Source organism: Drosophila guanche, unplaced genomic scaffold, assembly GCF_900245975.1.
Source record: "Drosophila guanche unplaced genomic scaffold, DGUA_6, whole genome shotgun sequence".
In the NCBI taxonomy this organism is placed as follows: Eukaryota; Metazoa; Arthropoda; class Insecta; order Diptera; family Drosophilidae; genus Drosophila; species Drosophila guanche.
Genome location: NW_022995743.1, coordinates 10,151,592 through 10,166,973, shown reverse-complemented (window position 1 = coordinate 10,166,973; position 15,382 = coordinate 10,151,592). Strand labels below are relative to the sequence as shown.

At 45.7% G+C, this 15,382-nt stretch overlaps 5 protein-coding genes across 6 annotated transcripts; 1 reads left to right on the top strand and 4 right to left on the bottom strand.

Moving 5' to 3' along the window:
- Positions 1-99: 99 nt before the first annotated feature.
- On the bottom strand, positions 100-5,930 carry LOC117584424 (dentin sialophosphoprotein). Its single transcript, XM_034273323.1, has 3 exons — positions 5,372-5,930; positions 1,558-1,699; positions 100-1,447 (listed from the first exon to the last, which is right to left on the bottom strand). Exons 1-3 carry the CDS (start codon positions 5,410-5,412, stop codon positions 788-790), a joined length of 843 nt encoding a protein of 280 aa, XP_034129214.1. The 5' UTR covers positions 5,413-5,930; the 3' UTR covers positions 100-787.
- Positions 5,931-6,865: 935 nt separating this feature from the next.
- On the bottom strand, positions 6,866-9,078 carry LOC117591491. 2 transcript variants are annotated; one of them, XM_034284791.1, is made up of 5 exons: positions 8,743-9,078; positions 7,656-7,707; positions 7,392-7,590; positions 7,141-7,338; positions 6,866-7,081 (listed from the first exon to the last, which is right to left on the bottom strand). In XM_034284791.1, the coding sequence occupies exons 1-5, from the start codon at positions 8,775-8,777 to the stop codon at positions 6,909-6,911; spliced, it is 657 nt and encodes a 218-aa protein (XP_034140682.1). In that variant the 5' UTR covers positions 8,778-9,078; the 3' UTR covers positions 6,866-6,908. The 2 variants fall into 2 exon arrangements, with proteins under 2 accessions (XP_034140682.1, XP_034140674.1); XM_034284783.1 differs by lacking the exon at positions 8,743-9,078 and having other exon boundaries at positions 6,901-7,081; positions 7,656-8,724.
- Positions 9,079-9,359: 281 nt separating this feature from the next.
- On the bottom strand, positions 9,360-10,463 carry LOC117589045 (60S ribosomal protein L19). The gene is made up of 3 exons (XM_034280676.1): positions 10,372-10,463; positions 10,016-10,122; positions 9,360-9,950 (listed from the first exon to the last, which is right to left on the bottom strand). Exons 1-3 carry the CDS (start codon positions 10,374-10,376, stop codon positions 9,451-9,453), a joined length of 612 nt encoding a protein of 203 aa, XP_034136567.1. The 5' UTR covers positions 10,377-10,463; the 3' UTR covers positions 9,360-9,450.
- A 790-nt stretch (positions 10,464-11,253) lies between these two features.
- On the top strand, positions 11,254-12,354 carry LOC117578611 (m-AAA protease-interacting protein 1, mitochondrial). The gene is made up of 3 exons (XM_034264211.1): positions 11,254-11,659; positions 11,717-12,012; positions 12,077-12,354. Exons 1-3 carry the CDS (start codon positions 11,351-11,353, stop codon positions 12,216-12,218), a joined length of 747 nt encoding a protein of 248 aa, XP_034120102.1. The 5' UTR covers positions 11,254-11,350; the 3' UTR covers positions 12,219-12,354.
- Positions 12,344-13,800, bottom strand: LOC117578618 (ejaculatory bulb-specific protein 3). Its single transcript, XM_034264223.1, has 2 exons — positions 13,650-13,800; positions 12,344-12,831 (listed from the first exon to the last, which is right to left on the bottom strand). Exon 2 carries the CDS (start codon positions 12,818-12,820, stop codon positions 12,443-12,445), a length of 378 nt encoding a protein of 125 aa, XP_034120114.1. The 5' UTR covers positions 12,821-12,831; positions 13,650-13,800; the 3' UTR covers positions 12,344-12,442.
- Between the last annotated feature and the right edge of the window lie 1,582 nt (positions 13,801-15,382).

The following is a 15,382-nucleotide window of genomic DNA, read 5'->3' as shown; positions in this document are numbered from 1 at the left end:
TCCCATCCCATTCCAGTCCATAACCCCTAACCCCCATTCTTATTGTGATTGTGATCCCCTAACCCAACCCCATGCCCATCCCCACTTCACTCGTATTCGTAATTTGTTAGAAATTATATTTCTTGTACTTGTTGAACATTGTTTGCTTTCAGTGGTTGTTTTTTGCAGTTCCCATTTAGCAGCTTTAAATAGATACAGTCTGGCGTAGGCTAAGACAATACATAAATCATACTTTATCGATGGGCCCGAGGCTACCTCCATACTAAGATTCGACTTGAGTACAGTTGAGCCCCAAGCTCGTAGCGGAGGAATGCTAAGAGTTGATTCGTTTTGCATTCTGTGACTCGTTCCGAATTCAATTACACCCAATACAGATGCAGACAAAGAGATACAAAAAAAAGATTGCAATTTGAATAGAAAATGTGTTGATTTGCTGCTTTAGCTGCTGCGCTATCTAATAGTATAACTACCAACTGTTTTACATTTATACAATCTTCCTCTGGCACACATATACAATCCCCGTGTGTCTCACATAGCACCCCCTCGTGTTACATATACATAGTTTTAGGCATAGGCATAGATATAGACATAGATATAGTTATAGATACAGAAACTCGAACAGTGGGATTTGGACCTCGCCCTTGCCTCGATCGATACTAATAAGAGTAAACAGACCCGCCCACTAAACAGACTATGGTGTATATATAGATGTATATTAGCCCCGACCAGTTCGAAGGATTAGTTAGTTATAGAAGGAGAAGAAGGAGAGGATGTTGAGTTGGACCTCCTAAACGGGCCCAATATCACTTTGGTATCTGGCGGTCAGATAGTTGGCCGCCTCTGTCATTTGTTCCAGGCACTGGTACAGACCGTTCAGATGTCTCCGGCAACGTTTCGCCAGCTCCGTGGCCTTGTCCCCGGAGGCCTGCTTCGATTTGGGGCAGGCATCGTCCACAATATCGCTGCCATCGGTGCTCTGAGCGTGTTCGCTCTTGTTGCCGTCCGACTCCAGGCCCGAGTCGTTCTCCTGCGAGATATCTGAGTCCGAGTCGCTCATGTTGCTCACCGACGTGGTGGACATCATCGAGGCGGTGGAGGTGCGTCGCACATGGCCCTTGATGCTGCTCGATGTGGATGTTGTGCTCGGGTTGCTGGACTCAGTCTTGCTCTCGCTGGAATTTGATACGGGACTGGCATTGCGCTGTGGCCGCTGGTTGGACTCTATCTCGACAGCTTCATCGTCCTCCTGATTGGCGGTCCAGAGCAGATCCTTTTTCAGAGCGTTCAGCATGCTGTAGAGATTGAAGAGCTCGGAGGCACTCAGGAAGTCGTGGACGTTCTTCGAGTGGGCGGCTCCCCGCTTGCCTTGGGCACTGGAGCTCTGTGTCAGCTGGTTGGCGGTAGTGTCCTTGCCCGAGGCTGGGATAATGTCAGTGCTATCACCGATCTGCGGAAAAGCAAACAAGCAAAGAGGTTGGCTTACATCAGTTGGGGCTGTGATCAAGTGAGAGAAGGAGCAAGAGTTTGGGGAGTTTGTTTCAGGGTCAAATGCTGTACCTGTCGATCCATGAGCCTGCATGGCACCAGTATGGTGTCGTCCATAATGTTGACAGTCTTCACAAACTTCTCCATCACATTGACGATGCTGTCTTTGGAAAACTGCTGCTCATCGTGACGGGCGATGCGGCGCAGGCAGTTCCTGAAAAGAGCAAAAGAGAGGCAGAACGATGATAAAGATGATCTTGAGTTGAGTCGGCAAACCAGTAAAGTGGGGGGGGGGGGAAACCAGTTTGAGACAATAGATACCATAATTGGAGACCCATGCCACATCAGACCAGGCCAGACCAGACGCGGCCCATTCTCAAGCGTCGTTAAGTCTGCGGCGTTCAGACTTCCGCCACTCGAAAGCCGAAATCTTCTTTCTTTCATTCGGATGGGGGGTGCTCTGGCATGGGTGCGGTGCGCCCAATCGCTTGGACAACATGGCGTATGACAGATATGAATTGGTTTTTATGCAAATAAGCGAATCGTTGTCGCAAATTGAATTTGTATAAAATAGAGAAACCTGTTGGTCGTGCCTGCCATTGTACCTGAAAGTGCTCGTGCGGGTCTAAAACAAAGCCCAGATTGACGACGGGTGGACGGACCGAAAGATTTCTATTTCTGGACGCAAAAGCCAATTTGACCCAGCCACGTGTTTAGCTGCGAGCGTGAAAAGAGAGCTCAATCACAGTCCAAGACCAGAGCTGGAGCCGCAGCTTGGAACCAAGTAGAGTGCTGGTAACGGACACCTTATGCAACGCTCGCCGGTCAGCGCGGGGTCTCTCATTAAGAGCTAATTTCACGTTGGGATCGCGTAACAGTCATTCCCCCCGTCAAGCTCCATAAAAAAAAAGCACTCGCAACTCGCGAGCACTTGACAGCCATTAACCCCCCAGGGCGAGAGCTTAAACTAGTACAAACCAAAGTCCCGACCCGGCTTATCGCCGCCAGACAGACCCCAGACGACAAAGCAGCTGGAGGAGCCAGTATGTAGCTGCGTATCTGTATCTGGCTCTTGTTTGGGTGAAGATTGGGACAGCGACAGCCGACGGCCGACCGGCCAGTCAGTGGGTAGCCACGTGATCACAACTATTGTAGTTGAAAGCGTGAAAAGCGAGCAACTGATATAAATTTAGTTTTCAGTGAGTGCGCCATTCAAAGACCACCGTCACCCGCCTTGGGAAAGCACATTCATACGTATGTACACATATGTAAGTATGTATGTACACATGTATGTATTTGTATATTGATGGTTCGTTCTGGTGTAACAGCGAGCAAGCGAGTGAGTGAGGGATGGGGGCGGGCCACGCGACCACAGCGTGCTCCGACGCCTGACCGACTGGTAGACAAATATCTAGCTATCGGTCCCAGTAGCAGAAGCAGAACAAGTGACAGACCCGCTTGTGTCAAGGTTTGTCTGGTATGCAAGTTCCAGGGCCGGAGAACTCGAAACGCTGTCAAGGGGAGGAGGAGAGGCAGTGACTTTCCTACGAGTATTCAGACAAATGACTAATTAACGTAATTGAGCGGAACAGAACCAATCACAGACAGACACATAGAGAGGAGAGCGTAGGAATGCAAAAATAATTATCATCTTATCAACAATTTCCAGAATCGGACACTTGTGAGGCACATAATTTCGAATGGACAAGGCCTCAGTGCCAGTCCCAGCCGCGGCCCCAGCACCAGCCCCCCAGAGGTGGCGATCCTATAATTTGTTTGATTGTTGTTTAATCATCTCAATTTAGTTTCAATTATTTGCGAGGAATTTTAGACACCGCTGTGTCTAATCAGGCGACAATCGAATGTTGGCCGCTCGCCAGTCAGCGGGAGGGAGTGAGGGTTCACGCTATTGACCTTTTGTTATAAATACAAAAGCTCTTCCCTATTGCTCCCTTTTGATATCCCCTCTTTCTGGCCGTGCAAGAAGAAGAAATGCCGGCATGAAGAACACGCCACATTGAGCCAGCCAATTGGAGAGCAGCATGAACAGAAATCGGCTTGGCTCCCCATCTTCTCCGTCTCTGATATAACAACAAAAGANCCCCCCCACCTTCTCCCCGTCTGTCGAAAAAAAACAAAACCCCCCTCCCTCCCCCCCCCCCCCCCCCCCCCCCTTCACGCACACCTGGCTGACTGTGAGAATTGGGCTAAGCTGAGGAGGAGGCGACGAGTCGAGGCGTCACGCGACATGCGCAAAAAGTAAAGGCAGAGGGCAGAGAAATGGCATGTACCGCATACAACGCCGAAATCAGGCGATTATTTTCATTCAGTGGCAGCAGACAGTGGGTGGTGGTGTACACCTTGTTTGGTTGCAGCATTCGCAAGCTGGCTCTTGCCACAAAAGAGAGGGCTGTTGTCCTCTCTTTGACTGTACAGCGGGTTTCTCTTTGCTGGGAATCGTGTATGTGGCGTGATGTTTCTGAGCAACTGTACGGGCGACTGACGCTCTCTACTGATGATATATCCCTCCCCTCCCCTCACCACACTCATCATCCTCTCAGCTGAGCGTGTGATGAATGAAATCGTTTGGCGATGCCGTTGCTCTTCTCTGTGATTGTTGTTGCTGCTGCTGCTAGTGGTATGTTTTTGTGGTATTTCTCGTATTTGCAATGTTGGGCAATGGTCATATACATACATATGTACATACATACATACATGCATAAACATAAGTTTACAATACACTCTTTTTTTTTTTTTTGTTAAACCGAATTGACTAATATTTGGTTTTGTTATGCCTTTGCTTGACTTCGATTTGGCCCCTCGCCTGACCTCCATCGCTGCAGCGGTGTTTGGTTTCGGGCCTACTAAACATAATCGATATTTGATATGGCCGCCCCCGCGCACTACAAATTTGATATTCTAGCTTCGATCGGGACTGGCCAGCGGCCACACAGCCACACGAATACACTCACACACTCATAGATGTGCATAAATACAGCAGAGGGCAGAGTAGGGGGGTAACGGAGATGGGTTTCGCCGTAAGTTTCTGTTCAAGGCGACACTTGCCACAAAAGCGTCGTTAGTAATAGTAATACAATCGCAGTGACATACAAAACTATCAATACATGCATAAATACATTTGTATAGCCATGAATCAGAGAACTTTTTTGTGATTTACTAAGGAGGAGGGCCGGGCCTGGTCTGCTCATGTGGCAAATATAGCCATCGTATGTTTATGGATGAGTAATAACTATTATCGGCAAATGGCAGGCGAGGTGTTCGTTGATTATAGCGACGGAGGAAGTTAGCGCCGCCGCAAAGATAAACCCTTATCGCTGATCTCCGCTTTAACTCTGGTATTAGTTTAGTTGGAACGTTTAAAGTTTAAACAAACAACACGCTCACATAAGCATATGCATATGTATGTATACATTTATGTGTGTACATAGCCACAGACAGACGCTCGCAGCCAGCGTTTACATATTTCAGAGAGCAGAGCGGTGTACGATATATAGATATAGCTGATTGTGTCATATTAGCAGCACGCAACGGACAGTGGACAGTGAACAGCGGGCAGAGCAGAGCGGTGGCTTGGTTTTTTCTTTCGTGTTTGAATTGCCCTGTCCATACGTCTGTCTGTCTGCGAGTCCAACAAAATCGTACGATAAATTTCTTGTATCTCGTTTTCGGTGCAAACGAAAGAGAAAACACACATGGAGGGGTGCGGTTGGTGCTGCCGAAAGACAGACAGAGAGAGAGAGAGAGAGAGAGCGGAATTTCTGGCTCTCTGTCCAGCTGCACTGTGCTCTCCACCAATTTAGCTTAGCATCGTTTTGATTAAATTGAACTTAAGCACTTTAACTAGCGAACTGGATTCGATGCTTACCGACTAGTCTCCAGTTTGGTTAGGTCTGTGTATCCGCTCATTGTGAATTGCTGTTGCTTTTTTGTGCTGGGGCCTGCTATTTTTCAGCTGCTTCTGATGCTTCTGCTGACAACGCAGGTTATAATTGTTATAAGAAATTTGGTTGCCTCCGCTCTTTACAAATACACGCGCACTTTCACTTGGCGTTGCGTTGCCTTCAGCTGTTTCTCGGACCCGTATTCTTGCTTTGCTTTTGGATTTAGATTACGAAATGCGTTGTCCAACTGCAGTTACAGGTAGTTTTCGTTCAGTTTGATTTGCAGATCGTGTTTTAGTTAGTTTAGTTTAGTTAGTGGCTGGATAGCTTGTACTGGCTGTTGCCCCGGCGCGATTGCTATTGCGCGGATTTCAAGAAGTCGCGGCTGTTTTATGCCAAAAAATTTGCATGCACGCACGGTGTTTGATTGGACACGCGGACGGCCTATGGCTGATGATCTTGTCCGATTCAATTAATTTGTGTATCAGAATTCTAAACAGTTTGCACGCGCACGGCTGCTGAACTGTTGGACTGACACTGACAACGACCGCAACGCAGCAATTTTAAATGTTGAATGTTTAATACATTTAGCAGTGTGAACAGCGTGAGCGAGAAATTATCGATAAAATAAACGTCAGGGCCTCGAAAATATACCGAAATATTCTTTTTCATTTTCAAAATATACCGTATATACCGTAAAATATACTTATGAAAAATTATTTATTTATTTAAATAAATCCGTATCAAAACCATATTATTTTTTTATTGGAGATCATTTCTTTCCTTTCTTTGTAAACCTTAAAAGATAAAACATTATTTTCCTTTATGTTCACCCTATTCACTATCGTCATCACTTCCAATTTCCTTTGGATTAAAGAAAATACATTTTTTATTATTCGAAATGTTCACAACCATCTCTCTCTTAAATTGTGTATTATATATAATGGATTAGATAAAATATTTCTCTTAAATCTATTTCTAAAGTTATTTTTATTCAAGTCTCTTCAGGAATATTCGGTCACGCGAAAGCGTTTGAAACGGGCATTATAAGCCCATTTCACGTAATAGTAGGTAGTGCTCTGAAGCAGGAGTATCGATCGAATTTTTGCTCCTGCATAAAAAATTGTTAGTGTGTCTGGTAGAGGCCCATTCCCGTCTATAATTTTGTCTGAAATCAGTTTGAAACCTTCTCGAAAATGTGTTACCTTCTAAAATATACCGAACAGTATAAAACATAGCGTAAACGGTGTGAAAACCCTGTGTGACCGTGATATTATCGATAAAATATAACCATCAGCCCTTAAAGATATACCGAAATATACCTTCTCATTTTAAAAATATACCGTAAGTAGTCACCGTCTCTTCGGAGACGGTGTGGTAAGCGCTAATGACTCTCAGTGCACATCTTTGCAGGTGCGGCTGTACGTTGGGAGCTCCATAGCTGGTGCCCATATTTGAGCAGCGTACATAATGATGGCTCTGACGAGAATGGACATGTATTAAAATGGTGTTCTAAGAGTATCAATACTGCAAGTGGTTTTTATTAACCAGCGACCCAGCGACACCAAGCTCGCAATTTTCATTTTTGTATATAATGAGCCCAGACGACATCAACGGGCGTGATTTAGTTAGGCGCTTGACGCAATTCCGTTTGGGAGGGTAAGAACTTGCAGAAGCAATGCACACCTTATGATCTGTCGGAAATATAATTGAATAAGGAATCTGTCCGGTTTATATTTTTGGATTCACTTACTGAGAGCCCGCAGAACAACAGGCAACAAACAACGACATGAGGTATCTCTCGTCGTACCCTGTTGAAAAATTTCGATTGTTTGATCCATTGTGTGGAATTTAATCTCAAGGGGGCTAGTGTAAGACCCATTGCTTAGACGTTTTGGATATAACTTTCCCGGGTAACATCTAGGGATGGCAATGGATTCGTCCTTGTGACCTACATATCAAAAATATAATTCAATGAGCGAAAATAACCAACGATTCACTTACTGAAAGCCTGCAGGACAGTCAACAATCTGCGGTATGTGGGATCTCTAGCCGCACTTCTTAGCTTTCCCGGCATACCTTCGACACATCGATACATTTCCAGTTTTTGCTCCGTTGTATAGATATCCAGCATGTTTAGCTTGGGATCCCAGAAAAAGTCTAGTCTTCCTTGGCACAAGCACTCAGACAGCTCATCGAACATCTGGAATAAAATGGCGTGGATCAGCAAGAGGCGACCGGATGTTTGGATTGAAGTGTGATACATACATCGATCAAGATTGCTGTGAGCGGTTTGTGCCAGTAAGCATCCGGTTCGGACCTAATCTTCCATAAAAACAGGGTCTTAATAAAATAACTCTTTAAGTTGTGTAAATTTGTCTTGACATCGCGAAACTTCTTAATGTACTTGATTGCATTCCGGCAATTTTCATGTTTACCCCTCAAGACGGCCTGCTCGGCCTTGTAGTGGGAAGATCTAAACGAAATGCTTTCGGTTATGAGAGGGTTTTTAAAGGGTTTTGGTATCGCTTCCCAGTAGGCTATGTTCGCGAAGAAATTAAGCTGCTCGGACCGAAACACGTTCTGCTCGGCATCCAGTCGGATGGCAGGAACAAAATCAACAGAATAGTCCATTCCTTCGACTTCGAGGGTGTGGGCCGGCCCACAAATGCGATATTTAAGTCTAGACGCTTTGCCATCCACTACGATTGAATGCTTGAGCCTGTTGAGAGCACGACGGAAGCGGCTTTGAAGCCAGCTCTGCATCTTTTCCACGACGAGGAAGTTCTGCGCGTTTACAAGTGATTTTAACAGTCGGTGAATATTCTGTTGATCCACGCCACGATCGTTTTCCAGTAGTTGCAACACTCGCGTCATGTTGAGTAAAACGTTTCCTGGCATTCCCGAATCTCGCGTCACAATTATTTCCCGGGAGTGCGGAATCCCGAGCTTAAATACCAAATCGAATTCGTTAGGTTTCGCGATCTTTAACATATCTCCCGAGCTTCCTGCAAGAACAATTCAGACACTATTCGATATAATAACGACGTAACGGCGCACGCGATTTTAGTACGGGTATAGGATATAATATATTTCGATTATTAATGGTTCGCGCGATCCAAACAAGGCCCCCTAACGATGGGGATACGACGAGTTTTACGAGAACGAGGATACCGACGAGTAATATTATTAAACGCACGCGGAATAGGAACAAATCTTACACGAACACGAATTAAATGGCCGTATTGGGCGTTGCTTACAAATCCGAATACCTCACCAAGCGAAACTACTATGACTAACCATCTCAAAATAAATGTGACACTTCAAAAAAGATAACTATAATCACTATAATTACTTCAAGGACCAGAGGACAGATCCAGGGGTCATCATATGGGGCAGCTATGGGAAGAGAAAAAAATATCTGGTGCTGTTGAAGAGAATGGGTCGTACCTTCCAAATTGAAATCCACAATAAGATACGCCAGCGTTGGATCTTCCTTTATTATCCGAAATATGGTTGTGTGAAGGGTCTCGAAGTGCTTACCATATGCTGCTCTTACCGTCTCCTTAATGTCTATGTACTTACGTCCATGCTTAGTGAGACATTTGTCCAAAGTATTGTTTACCCTCATCCTCATTTTAAGAAAATATGCTCCTTACTATTTGGTTGCGCTTCACGAGAACGAATGTACTAAATATGGGCAAACGCAACCGAGCAGCGATATTTTTATCGGAACATAACGCTTGCATGCATCAGCTGGATGGGGGCGTGAGTGGGTTATAGTAGAACAGCACCACCACTAACCAAATGGTATATACTATATATATATAGACTATACTATTTGGTTAGTGGCACCACCATATTGTTGTCAGATTGGGAATTCAATTGCAAACATAGACAAGCAGACATCCTCTTGTCGTAGAGCTTGCTTTGGCAAATCATAGACAAATGTGTTTTCGCGTTTGTACAAAATCATTTCGTCCAAACTAAAGTTTGTTTTATTCAGTTGATAAACAAATTCCTATCAATATTATGTGCCTCGACTAGCGAAGCGTGGACTCCCTTAATGAGCCGCAGCGGCAGCCTTGGCAGCGATCTCGTCCTCCTTGGCGTGCAGGGCAACGAGCTCTGCCTTCTTGGTGGCAATGCGCTCCTCGCGGCGTTTGCGGGCCTCACGCACCTTCTGTCGCCTGGCCTCGGCCTGGTCGGACAGCATCTTGCTGCGCTGCTTCTCGGCCTTCTTCTTGTGGATGTACTCCATCAGGACGCGCTTGTTCTTGAACACATTACCCTTGCACTTCATGTACAGATCGTGGTACAGGTGGCGATCAATCTTCTTGCTGTCGCGGTACTTCTTCAGCAGGCGACGCAGCACACGCTGACGCTGCATCCACACCAATTTGGTGGGCATACGGGCGTTCGCCGTACCCTTGCGCTTACCGAAACCGCAATGACGACCCTTGCGACGGGCCTCGGTGTTCTTGCGCACACGGTAGCGGGAGTGGACCACGACGGGCTTCTTGATGATCAGACCATCCTTGATCAGTTTGCGTATGTTTTGACCTGTAAGAAAAAAGGTAGTCATTAGATATGTTCAATGCGCCTATATCAGTCCGGCGAGCACTTACGCGAGTTTGTGTTGGCAATCTCGTTGATTTCATTGGGATCCAACCAAACTTTTTTCTTGCCGCAACGCAGTACAGAGGCTGCGAGCCTCTTTTGGAGCTTTAGAGAACTGTAAAATAATGGAGAATCATTTTAGTTCATGAAAACAGCGTGCTTGGTTCTGCGCTTGTGTGTGTATGTGTGCATACGACGTTCGAGTGCGGCACGAGTTCAGGTTATTTCACAATTTTTGTCCGAAAAATGAATTGCACTCATGTTGTGCGGCACGAACCGTGCTGCACCATCGCCCCGCCGCACTTTTCACATCTTTTCGCACCACAAATTCGGGTATTTCACACATATTTACACTCAAATGTACCTCATGCTGTCGTGGCCTGGGAAAGAAAGAAAAATTTGACAGGCGGAAATAGGGCTGCGAATACTGTGACCGAGGACCTATCGATAAGATAAACCGCACGACCTTAGAAAAATATACCAAAATTTAAGTTGTCATTTTAAAAATATACCGTAGATCTTAAATAATTTTCCTTGATGTATTAATCGATTTTCCGCTAGATTGCCTAGCTTTCATGACTTCCTTTTTTGGATTGTTTACAAAATAAGGATCAAACGAATCAAACAACAACAAAAGAGCGCTAAACGTAACGTGGGTGGGAATGGAATGTTACGTTTTTGACAATCGATATAAATATCGGTATCTATAATCTGCGAAATTTGGTGAGATCTAAAACATTCCTCAGTTCGAGAATATTATTTTTCCAGGGGAATCATAATGTTGGGGCCATGTTGGGGAACAATGCTGCACACTTTTCGCAGCATGCACCCATATCGATGGGTGAAATTCATTCATATACCAAATATGCATTGAACTAATTTTCGTGGTTAAAATATCGTCATGGCTGGCTTTGATAAAATAGCATTACAATTTAAGTTTTTGATTTAAGATTTCTCCCTATTTGATATTAGCACCCTAAGGACTAGGATTAAGATTAGCATTTAAATTTTTGATTTAACATTTTTTCGTATTTGAATTACTTGAATTCGATATCTAAAATATATAATTTAACTACTTAATACCGACTTTCGTCATATTAGGAAGCTCTTAGCGGCTCATATCTTCTACCACTGCCTCTCAGAGAAGTTATTTAGTTAATAGTAGTGTCATACGGAGAGTAGGGATGACAAACTTAGTCAATGCATTTTCTGAAACATCGATTGGCATCAGCTGATGGCCAGCTCCGGCTACCCAACACTGCACATAATCTCAGCAACAACAAAGAAATCCAGGGCTAATTTATAAAACGCCGAATAATTGCCAACTTATAAAGAAATTTACAATGCAACACACACTAAGACGTTGCCTGGGCATGGCTCAAACGCCCCTGCTGCGTCTGTATCCTAGTAACATCGCCGTCGCAACGAGAAGATCATTCGCATCAGTGCCGCAAGAGGAAAACAAAAAGGAACAAGAGGCTAGGTCCAACCGTAATCATTTGCCGCGCCTTATGGACTTCCCAGAGGTTGTGTGGCCCTCGGCGTTGAACACTATCAAGAATTGGATCACCATCCAGTTCATCATCCGGCCCTACTTCGACAGCGAGTTCCAGCTGAAGGATTTCATTTTCGGCGCCAAGCAGGCATTGCAGGTACCGCTTGCCATTGGGCCATGTATCGGTATCGGTCTTAACTCAATTTTCCGCCAGGTGGTGTCCTCCAAACTGATGGGCGGCGAACTGGACTCCTTGGATAACTTAGTGTCGGCCGATGCCATTGCGGAACTGAAGCCCGTGATACAGAAACTGTCGATGTCGCAACGCCGTCAGCTGGAGATCAAGGAGAGTGACATCTACCTCTCGTTTCCCTACCAGGTGGGTATCATGTTCGACGAGGCCAACGACAAGCTGCAGAAGCGCTTTGTAGAGGTCACGATGGTCTTTCATGTGATGCGAGGTCTGTCCGAGATGCGAGAGCGCGGCGAGGAGATACCCTGGAACATGGGGTTCGTAATGTCGGCCATTCTTCTCACAGATCCCCCGACTGATGGCATTCCAATTTCATTACAGAACTCTGCCAGAGTATCAGGATAAGGTGTTCATCTGCAACTATCGCTTCATCAAGGAATTCACTGCGGGCCAACAGTCGGACTGGACGATCAATGTGGCGAATCACTTCAGGGCGATTGATCTGATCAACGAAACGAAATAACAAAAGCCCCAGCCACAGTGCAGCTTCTTTTGTTCGTTAAGCCCTAGTTGATATTTGTTAGCTCATCCGCATCCACCTTCCACCACGTTGCAACCACGTTGGAATAAAAGTTTTGTTTTGCCGCATTTAAGGTATAAAAAAATGACATTTTTAATTGTGGAGCTTCTGATTTTAAATTAAGTTCGTGTGAAATGAGTTGTAGACCGCGAAGAGCGGACCTCCGCTTAGTGGTGCTTCTTCGCCGCCGCCTCGTACTTGGACCTGTAGATGCCCTTCGAGTCGTACTTGTCGAGGAGCAGCTTCCACTCGCCGGGCTTGTTGACGCGCAGGAAGTTGATCACCTTCTCGGAGTTGCGGCGCTGGGCGGCGGTGCACTTGGAGCAGTCGGATTGCAGGGCGTCGGGCAGCAGGCGCTTCAGCTCCCGTCCATCGGGCGTGCATGGGCCCTTCTCCATTAGGCACTTGAGGTAGTTGTTCAGCACGCGGTTATTGGTCAGCACCTCATCCACATCGACATTGTCGAACTTGTTGGTGTACTGATCCGGAGCGGCGGCCGCAAGACCGGCGAGCACGCACAACACGATGGCCAGCGAAGCTTTCATCTTGTCGAGTGCTGTAAAAGCAGGAGGAGGAGGAGGAGGAGAATGTTTGGTGAGTCCCCAAATTCGGGTAATGGCAAAGTAAACACTAGTCCCTCCCGCTGCTATTGTTTGCCCGATGCTGATGGAGGCAATTGTTTAGAGTGCAAATAATTCAGAACGGTTTCCTGGAATGGCTGCGGAGTCTGCTTTTCTGGAATCGGCTCGAACATGCGAATGCAAATCTAATATATGTAGAAGGCGTCGCCGTCCAGTCTCCGAAAGAATCATCACCTCAGATGATCGCGATGAGTCGCCCGATGGCGGAACGGTACGGATCGGCTCGAGGCGGAGTCCACTTTGTCATGCATTATTAATGGCCCTTGGCATATATATCGCATACGCATACTAATTGGTGTTTATTTTAATTTCGATATTTTACACAGAAGATTTCACAATTTCTCAAATAGCCGAAAACCACGTCGCTGCTTGTCTGCCTTTCCCCCTCTCCCCGGCTCGCTTCCCTTCTATACACCACTTATTTCTCCGCTCCGCTCCGCTCCGCTCTACTCTACACTACTCTTCTGGCTATGCAAATCAGTGCAGCCGTGTCACCCCACAAACTCTTGTTTAACTGCCGCAGAGCGGCCCGTGCTTGGTCCAAATTTACGCAATAATTGTGGACGACAGGTCGGACCCACTTTCAGCCAGATTTGAATTGATTTCCTCGTCTCTTTTCTCTTTTTCTTCTCTTTTTGGTGCACAACTTGACTACTGGTATGAGTGCTCGTACTCGTACTCGTACTCGGAAGAGCACTACTAAACACCCATTTTCACTGGTTGCTTTACTCACTTCGTATTTGGCTGATCGGTGGCTTGGGGCGGAGATTGGGTATTGGGTTGTTGTGCGTACAACGGTGCAGCTTTGATTGCGAGCTGTTAGCCTGTTTGGCTGACTTTTATAGTAAGGAGCTTTAACGGCGCAAACACTACACTGAGCGCAATTCCCAGCAGCTTGCCCCGCTCGCTCGGAGCTTTCGCATGGGGAACCGGATTTTCGACGACTGACTTAAGGTTTTTTCAGCTTAATTTTTCGGCAAGCAGTCAAAAAGTCTGTCGGTTCAGTCCAACAGCTCATTGGGTGGAATGGAAATGGGAGTTTTATCACAGATTCATCTGGGTATCACTCCCAGCCATGCCCCTGCCCATATCACTGCTGTTTGTTTATTTGATCGTTACTTTGTTTCTTCTTTTTTGGCGGCTCTCACGTACGAAATTCGTAGGAAAAACATTGACGTACGTGAAAATATAAATTTAAATGTTGATTTTGCCAGTCCGTGTCGAGTTTCGAGCTGGAGTTGGCCAAGAGCCAAGAGCCAAGAGCGAAAAGCTGAGCGTGGAGACACTCACAGATCTTGCTCTGAGTTTGGTCTCTGACTCCAACGCGGTTTAACGATCGCACTTAGTTGTTTCTGGTGCTGTTTTTTGTCTGTGTTTTGTAATCGCTTTTATGCATTTCCATTTCCCTTTTAATTATCTTTCGGATCATGGATCGCACGCACAAAGTCTAGACCCGAACACATTGCGAAAGCTTTAGCTGCGATTCAATCCGAATGGTTTCGGGATTTACCCCACTGCCTTGTTGGGTGGACATGCAGTTTTGTTTTTGACATCTTAGCCATGACTAGGGGGTTTTTCCACCTCTTTGCCAGATATTTCAGATATTCCAGATTCAACGGTCGGTCCACTGTGCATGGAACATGCTAATGGATTCGGAACTCGAGCTCTGATCAGTCTGATAATTCTAGCCCCTTTGTCGGGGGCAACCATAATAAACAATAAAAAGTAAAAATACACACTCTATATTCGTTTAATTATGTACTTTCGCTGCTTTTATGGCCCTGACAATGACGCAGGCGACTCTAGAATAGTCGAAATAATCATGAACATGAAGACAGATCGTCTGCTGTTTTGGTTAGATCCAATGGATCAGCTGGACTCGCTGCGAAAAGGTTAATAAATCACCTCGACCGGTGTTGACCCGACTCTCCACTTGTGATATAACATCCGAATGAATTATACAAGCAACTTTCGACTTGTTTGGCGGCGATTACCATTTAAATTGGGGCATCCTTTGCCCCAAGCGAGCAGCTCAATCACATATGTAGTATATCGTTTTATGCAAATCGAGAGTGATCGGGCAGGGAAAACAACAACAAAAAAAACACGCTCAACGCACGAGAGGAAAAGAGGCAAAGGGTTGGGATTGGGCTTGGGATTGGGCTTGGGATTGGGCATGGGCTTGGGTTGCTTACCTTGAAACCGCATCAGGGCATCAGCCACAGAGGGAGACATGGGCATGTGCAAAAGTTCAGGTTCAGGAAAGATTAACAACAATAAAACAATAAAATAAAAGGTAAACACGTAAAGAAGCAACAAGATACAACGGATCGAAGCATTGAATGCCCTTTTTAGACTTATTTTATACCCATTTGGGGGGCTCGATCCTGAAAAAATACGCTGATTAGTTTCTTTCTTATCGTTGCAAGCTCCTGGGCAATGCGTGGGGACCCTCTTCAAGGGTAG

Excerpts from the sequence above, each read along its gene's own strand:
- LOC117584424 (XM_034273323.1), bottom strand. The coding sequence starts at position 5,412 with ATGAGCGGATACACAGACCTAACCAAACTGGAGACTAGTCG. Across the intron at positions 1,700-5,371 it reads ACCAAACTGGAGACTAGTCG|GAACTGCCTGCGCCGCATCG; the intron begins GTAAGCATCGAA and ends TGCTCTTTTCAG. Across the intron at positions 1,448-1,557 it reads GCAGGCTCATGGATCGACAG|ATCGGTGATAGCACTGACAT; the intron begins GTACAGCATTTG and ends GCTTTTCCGCAG.
- LOC117591491 (XM_034284783.1), bottom strand. The coding sequence starts at position 8,381 with ATGTTAAAGATCGCGAAACCTAACGAATTCGATTTGGTATTTAAGCTC. Across the intron at positions 7,591-7,655 it reads TCACAGCAATCTTGATCGAT|ATGTTCGATGAGCTGTCTGA; the intron begins GTATGTATCACA and ends ATTTTATTCCAG. Across the intron at positions 7,339-7,391 it reads GACTGTCCTGCAGGCTTTCA|GTCACAAGGACGAATCCATT; the intron begins GTAAGTGAATCG and ends TTTGATATGTAG.
- LOC117589045 (XM_034280676.1), bottom strand. Across the intron at positions 9,951-10,015 it reads GATTGCCAACACAAACTCGC|GTCAAAACATACGCAAACTG; the intron begins GTAAGTGCTCGC and ends TTTTTCTTACAG.
- LOC117578611 (XM_034264211.1), top strand. The coding sequence starts at position 11,351 with ATGCAACACACACTAAGACGTTGCCTGGGCATGGCTCAAACGCCCCTG. Across the intron at positions 11,660-11,716 it reads GCGCCAAGCAGGCATTGCAG|GTGGTGTCCTCCAAACTGAT; the intron begins GTACCGCTTGCC and ends ATTTTCCGCCAG. Across the intron at positions 12,013-12,076 it reads GAGATACCCTGGAACATGGG|AACTCTGCCAGAGTATCAGG; the intron begins GTTCGTAATGTC and ends ATTTCATTACAG.
- LOC117578618 (XM_034264223.1), bottom strand. The coding sequence starts at position 12,820 with ATGAAAGCTTCGCTGGCCATCGTGTTGTGCGTGCTCGCCGGTCTTGCG.